We start from the raw sequence: 7864 nt of genomic DNA on the forward strand, positions 1-7864 counted from the left end.
AGTCACATTTTTAATACCTTACTTCTTATGTTAACTATGAATGTAGAATAAGAAGTATTTCAGCCTATAAAAGAATAGATTTTCTAAAATAGATAGTAATGTTGTAGGCCAACTGCGTGTGTCAGGTATTCTATTTGCTTTACACAATTTAACTCATTTAATCAATATAACAACCATGTGCAATAGGTTCTGTTCTTATCTCTATTTTACGAATGAGGAAACTAAAACTCAAAGAGGTTAAGTCACTTCTTCAAAGTCATACAGGCAGTAAGCAGCAGAGCCAGGACTTGAGCTCAGTCTGTCTGGCTCCATTCTCTAAGCTCTTAATTCCAGAGCTCTTGTCTCCCTTCATTGTGTAGTTTTTCAAGTTCTTATGAATTCACATATGAAAACATAATAAAATTGATTTTCCTTTATTCAGGAGAGGTTATGGCATGTCTGTGCCTATGCCAGACAAGAGCTGTAAATTCTTATCTCATGTTTGCCACTAATTTGCTGATATCCTCTGAAAATTACTTAACTTCCTTATTTTAGACTTTTATATGTACCTATAAATAAGAAATTGGATATCAGGTGAAGAATTTAGAAATCCAGATATAAAATACTCCAGGAAACTTTCTTGCTACAATAAAATTTCATTATTAGTGGATTGGATTATTAAGATCATTTCATCAACACAGTTTTTATTAAAGTAGAAGTCAGGAATTTCCCCTAACTCTTGTTAATTACATAAAATCCACAAGAATCAATGAAAATGACTTGAATGAAAATATATGTGTGTTTTATTTAAAACATGATATAAATTCTCTTCTTTCCAGCTGGCAGTTCTGCTAAAATATGTGTAATTGAAATTTTATTTTAGTAAACAGGCAGCAATGAGGGAGGCTTACTTCTTAGTTGAGATAAAAGCACCAATGCATTCAAGACAAATTAACACTTTACTACTTTAAAGACTAAATTGGATATAGAGCTATTCTAATGCCAGTTGATGAATTGCAGTACAAATCTGACTCTGACCACTTGGGGTTAGTGCAGACCCCCAAAGTTAAAGGACATGGTCCACAACAAGACTTACCCTACTTCAGATGCCAGCCGAAAGTCGAATCCCAGGTTACCCACATTTCCAACCAGCTGGCTACAACTTCATGTGTGGGGGGTGGTGAGAAAGGGAAAGTGGTCGGATGGGAGATGGGTGGGTGGGGTGAATAAGAGGATGGGTTCCCACAACCCCCTGTCAGGTTTGGAAATTCCCTAGAACAACTCACAGAACTCAGGAAAGCACTATATTTATGATTACAGTTTTATCATAAAACTGATAATAGTTTCTTTTCCCATGGAATCGGGGTTTGTCACCCTCCCAGCTGATGTATTGATGTATTTATTCCTCAAATAGGAATCTCCACTTGGCTTTGGTATCCAGTAGGGTTGTTTTGCTTTTGTTTTGTATGATTGATTGAAAAGCTAACCCCCCACTCCCGCCTCGCACCATCCCTTCCTCCCTGGAGATCAGGCTCTCTTAAAGCCTAGCCATCTAATTACATGGTTGATCTTTCTGGTGACTGGTCCCTATCCTGAGTCATATCATCTCACAGCATAAACTCTAGTGTGATCTGAAGGGCTCATGAATAAAAGATGCTGCTGCTAAGTCACTTCAGTCGTGTCCGACTCTGTGTGACCCCATAGACGGAAGCCCACCAGGCTCCCCCGTCCCTGGGATTCTCCAGGCAAGAACACTGGAGTGGGTTGCCATTTCCTTCTCCAATGTGTGAAAGTGAAAAGTTTCGCTCAGTCGTGTCCGACCCTTAGCGACCCCACGGACTGCAGCCTACCAGGCTCCTCCATCCATGGGATTTTCTAGGCAAGAGTACTGGAGTGGCTTGCCATTGCCTTCTCCAATAAAAGATGCTGCTGTCAGGTAATTCTAAGGATGTAGTCTCCCTCTCAGGAATCTGGGACAAAGACCAGTCAGATTCTTTATTATACAAGAACATAGACATTATTCTGCGTAAAATGATTTCCTTGTCTATTTTTTTTTTACACATTTGCTTATACATTTTAAGTTATCATCCTGCATTTTTAATTATAGAAAATATCTCTCTTTTCTTCTAGGAGTCTGGAGCACCGATTCTCACAGATGATGTTAGTTTGCAAGTGTTTATGGATCACTTGAAAAAACTTGCTGTGTCAAGTGCTGCTTGATGTGCTGAACTTACTAAGATTGAGAAGATGAAATAGTGTTTGTTTTTTTTTTTCTCTTCTTTTCAGTTAATCTGTGGAAATCAACAGAGAGATCTCTGTAGACTCTTTTTGTATTAGTGTGGTTTGAGACAGCATTTGGAAAAATGTTCATGTTTGTAGATTAAGCTGGAATATAAGAGCAATACGAACAAACTTGTTTTCCTTGCCACAGTATTATAACTGGTTTTAGAAATTGGAGGTCTTTATAACTTAATTATGTTAAAAAATAAAAATAGAGTCTGCCTTGCACTACAGGGATGTAACTCATTTGTATGTTGCAGACAAATTCAAAGTGGCACTGAATGTTTCTGACTTTTTGAAAACTTGTTTCTTAATTTTAACCAGAAGGTAAACAAAATCATCAACAGTAATGATAAATGTGAACATTTTTGCCTATTCATTGAATGTTTTTCCATGATATTCGGCACTTAGGCATACAATTCTTCTGTACTTACTCTGTTAAGGCAGATTTATTTTTATGATGATTTGTTTAGGAATTATTTGAGTTTATATATGGTAATTTTCATGAAGATAATTTAATGTTTTTGGTCATTTGAAAAAAAATAGAGATGAAAGTTTTTTTGGTGACAATTCCATAATTGATAACATGTGAAATTCCCACAAAGGACCCAACTATGTGATTAAAGATTTTTTTTTTAGTAAAGGGAAATAGAAAAGAAATAGTTTCGTCACAGTACATTTTAGAAAGCCTTTGCAGTAAAAAGACTTGTAACTTCTAAACCAAATTTAATATTCACTGCATGCTTTGTTATTTCCTTTTGTTTTTCTGAGGTAAGTTTTATATCTTTCAGTATTTTAAACTCTTGGGAGTTTACACACTACTTTCTGTTTTTGCTTCCATTTCGTGAACTGTATTAAGTTGTAGTTCTTATTGAAACAGTATTATCTAATATTTTGTTGAATTTTATCATGTGATGATGCTCAGTGCTCTTTTGATTTATTCATTAGTATCATTCACTTTTACCTTTTAAAGTTTACTTGTAGCTGATGTTTACATTGCTAAAGCCAGATATGTTTGACAATGAAATTTACATCAAGTACTGCAATAAAAGGTGGTGCTACTATATGGGCTTAGAAGGACTGTGCGATGATTGTATTTGCATGAACACAATCATTTGATGGTAAAACAGATACTTTAAATGAATTGTTTATATGTTTTATTAGATTAGAGTAAATTAATTGCTCTGTTCCATTTTATTTGAACTATGATAGGTCTAAATATCAATAAAATATACATTTTCTCTGTTTCCTGCTTATTTTGAAATCTAGTAAGCCTGAAAAGCCTAGTGTAAAATTAGAGCATTTATAAAACCTGCTATTGATGGATTAAAAAATCACTTATTTAAAAAAAATTACAGCTTTATTGAGTTTTAATTCACCTCACACAATTCACTAGTTTTTAAATATTCATGGAGTTGTGTAGATATAACCATGATCAATTTTAGAGCATTTTCATCCCCCAAGTAGTTATTTGTTTTTGCTGTCAGGACCTGAGAAGAGTCCCTGTTACATGTGTAGTTGGCCTGGCCCCTTTAACTTGGATCCTTCAAGAATGTATTGTTATTTCTTCTCTTGAGTGATGAGTTGGTACTTACCTCTAAACTGTCCTCATTACAGCTGAAAGAACTAAAGTGTTAATACCTCTGTAATTAAGGGGTAAGGATGAACAAATATATCATCATATCCTTTTAACTTACCATTTGAAAGAAATCACCTGGATTATTTTTTAGCTATTACTAAATTGCTAGCTATTTAAATAGACTTGAAGGAAGAAATGTGAACCCTTTCTATGAATTTAGAGTGGATAATGAATATTTGCTAAATCATGAGCAGCACTGAGAAGCTTTGGTGTGTCCAGAACTGTTCAGGAATTCATTCATTTTTTTAAAAAATTTTTTATTAGAAAACGGAAATTTACAATATGTTTATGTCACTCACTGAGTGGGAATTCATTCTTGAACCTACTTACCTTGGTGGCCTTAGCTCTAAAAATGAGTTTAGATCTCATCGATGCACAGTTATAGTTTGTTGTAACAGAATAAATTTATTCTTTTATTGGCTGATTGCAAAGCGATATGATACTTTCTCTATCCACTTCTCCACTTGATAAACTTCCGTTTCATATTTCCTAGCCCAGACTGCATCTAAGGAATGTGCTTGTTGTCCAGACCAGACCAGAAACCAAGGAATCATTTTCAACTCTTCCTCTCCTCAACATCTTTGGTAACTAGATTGTACCGATTCCAGCTCTTTAATATCTCCCTAATCTGTTTTTTTTAAATTTAAGTGAAGTCGCTCAGTTGTGTCCGACTCTTGGCAACCCCATGAACTGTAGCTTACAAGGCTTCTCTGTCCGTGGAATTTTCCAGGCAAGAGTACTGGAGTGGGTTGCCATTTTCTTCTCCAGAGGATCTTCCCAACTCAGGGATTGAACCTGGGTCTCCCATGTTGCGGGCAGGCGCTTTACCATCTGAGCCACCAGGGAAGCCACTGTTTACTGTTCTTCATTTTACTGCTATTCTGCCTTCATTATATCTCACCTGGTTTGGTGAAATAGTTTTCTAACCTGGCTGCTTTCCCCAGTCTCTTTTTCTCCATCTTTTCAGTTCACTGAAACCTGGGTTATGATTATGTCATTCCCTCTGCCCTCATAATAAAATCCAAACACTTTGACCTGGTAACATTGTATCAGTTCAGTTCAGTTCAGTCGCTCGGTCATGTCCGACTCTTTGCAACCCCATGAATTGAAGCACGCCAGGCCTCCCTGTCCATCTCCAACTCCCAGAGTTTACTCAAACTCATGTCCATCGAGTCAGGGGATGCCATCCAGCCATCTCATCCTCTGTCGTCCCCTTCTCCTCCTGCCCCCAATCCCTTCCAGCAGCAGGATCTTTTCCAATGAGTCAACTTTTCGCATGAGGTGGCCAAAGTATTGGAGTTTCAGCTTTAGCATCAGTCCTTCCAATGAACACCCAGGACTGGTCTCCTTTAGAATGGACTGGTTGGATCTCCTTGCAGTACAAGGGACTCTCAAGAGTCTTCTCCAGGACCACAGTTCAAAAGCATCAATTCTTCGGTGATCAGCTTTCTTCACAGTCCAACTCTCACATCCATACATGACCACTGGAAAAACCATAGCCTTGACTAGACGGACCTTGGTTGGCAAAGTAATGTCTCTGCTTTTTAATATGCTATCTAGGTTGGACAAAACTTTCCTTCCAAGGAGTTCAGTTCGGTTCAGTCGCTCAGTCTTGAAGCTCAACATTCAGAAAACAAAGATCATGGCATCTGGTCCCATCACTTCATGGGAAATAGATGGAAAAACAGTGGAGACAGTGTCAGACTTTATTTTTTTGGGCTCCAAAATCACTGCAGATGCTGATTGCAGCCATGAAATTAAAAGACGCTTACTTCTTGGAAGGAAAGTTATGACCAACCTAGATAGTATATTAAAAAGCAGAGACATTACTTTGCCAACCAAGGTCCGTCTAGTCAAGGCTATGGTTTTTCCCGTGGTCATGTATGGATGTGAGAGTTGGACTATGAAGAAAGCTGATCACCGAAGAATTGATGCTTTTGAACTGTGTGCTGGAGAAGACTCTTGAGAGTCCCTTGGACTGCAAGGAGATCCAACCAGTCCATCCTAAAGGAGATCAATCCTGGGTGTTCATTGGAGGGAAGTAAGCGTCTTTTAATTTCATGGCTGCAATCACCGTCTTCAGTGATTTTGGAGCCCAGAAAAATCAAGTCAGCCACTGTTTCCACTGTTTCCCCATCTATTTCCCATGAAGTGATGGGACCAGATACCATGATCTTAGTTTTCTGAATGTTGAGCTTTTTAAGCCAACTTTTTCATTCTCCTCTTGTATACTATGTATCAAATCTATAGCTCTCCCTAGAAATCGTACAAAGGATGCAATTGAAAAGGTAGGGCTGGAGGGTGGTCTCTAGTTCTACCTAAGCTTTAGTCAGGTGTGGTGTTTGGGGTCAGTATAGTGACGGGAGCAGATATGTTCTTTATTGGCTGCTACGGATTAAATGCTGTGGCTTATTGCACTGGGCTTTAAAAAAATGAACATATTTTTTGTTATTTTTCAAGCAATGCTGACAAATTAGGATTATTTGTTTTCTAATGTCTATATTATCCCTGTTTCTGATGTACATGCATACATACTTCTTGTACTCTTATATACTTGGTTTGTATTAATCTTGAGCATTTTATCAAGTAATTTCAGAGATATTTCTATTTTTTGTTCACTTTTTAATAGTTTATGAAATTAATACATTCTCCTTTCGTATGTGCATTGTCCCTTTTTTGTTTAACATATTAAAACAAAAGTTTGTCTAAGTTTAACATATTATCTGGTGACTATAATAATAGGCATGCAATAACAAGTATGTAATACTGAAGTTATATTGCTAAATCACATTTTTTCCTCCCCCATCCCTATCTATGGCTAATACTGAAATAAAGACAAATTATTTGGGTTGAGAATGTGATACTTGGGAAATTGAGGATTTTTTTCCCTAAGTAAACATAGAAAAAAGATAGTAATTAATACATCTGAAGCATTTGGAAGATGGGTAGAAATATTAACTTAAAGTTTTGTTAAATCAACATAACATTAGCTATGTATTTTTAGAAGTTAAGGGTAACAAAGATAAAACCAGGATACATACTTTTTAAACCAGAATATGTAATTTCCAAACCAGTAGAGGAAAAGAAGTAATAAAAGTAATTTGATCAATCAAGAAAAAGCAAGAAAGATTAAGAAGGCAGCATGGCAAATGGGAAAGCATGGTAAATGAACACAAAAAGGAAGAAATAATGGATTAACACTTTCTTAGTGTATTTTATGAAAATGGAAAAATATCTGTTGGCCTTTCACTATAATAATACCATTACATGTACTGTTTTTGATCATTCTGCCAATGTGTCTTGAGACTATAAAAACTGGTGTTTTCATAGCCAGGTTGATCATTCTTTATTCATCAGTTCAGTTCAGTTCAGTCGCTCAGTCGTGTCCGACTCTCCGCGACTCCATGAATTACAGCACGCCAGGCCTCCCTGTCCATCACCAGTGAATAATTGCTTTATTATTTAGAGCATCAGAAACACGAATAGGAAAATAAAGATAAGTTTCATAGATATTCATAAATATTCCATTTCGCAATTCTTGGATTCTCAAAACTTTCTTTAGGATCTATCCTAATGGCTTTCAAAACGCTTCTTGGACTAAAAAATTCCACTAATATATATAAACCAGAGAATTCAAGCTAAATTCCTTTTAAATCTGGTAAAAATCATCCAAATTTTTTTTTTTTTTGGCAAAAATGAGAACAAATACCTCAATGCTGGTGAACATTGACATTTGATCCATTGATTTAGAACAAATGTCCATTTATGGTGAAAATGATCAAGGCATTTGAACATTGCTCTTTTAATTTCTTTGATCACTTAAGACCAACATCTTTTTGTTGCTTTCCTGGCGTTCTTCAAATCTGTTTATTCAATGTAAATGCATATCTTACATTTTTGTCATTGCATAGCTGATAGTCTTCTCTACGACTGCTGTGTGCTGCTCTTAACAATTTAAAAATGGAG

At 36.3% G+C, this 7864-nt stretch overlaps 1 protein-coding gene across 1 annotated transcript in view; it reads left to right on the top strand.

Moving 5' to 3' along the window:
• SEC23A (SEC23 homolog A, COPII component) overlaps positions 1-4940 on the top strand; it is a 63942-nt gene extending 59002 nt beyond the window's left edge. Inside the window, exon 20 of the mRNA XM_055418283.2 lies at positions 2110-4940. Coding sequence (XP_055274258.1) covers positions 2110-2199 — 90 coding nt within the window. The 3' untranslated portion in view covers positions 2200-4940. The remainder of the gene's footprint in view (positions 1-2109) is intronic.
• The last annotated feature ends 2924 nt before the right edge of the window (positions 4941-7864 follow it).

The sequence above is a fragment of the Moschus berezovskii genome, chromosome 21 (assembly GCF_049115385.1).
Source record: "Moschus berezovskii isolate FMDL1 chromosome 21, NW_MosBer_1.0, whole genome shotgun sequence".
NCBI classification, from domain to species: domain Eukaryota; kingdom Metazoa; phylum Chordata; class Mammalia; order Artiodactyla; family Moschidae; genus Moschus; species Moschus berezovskii.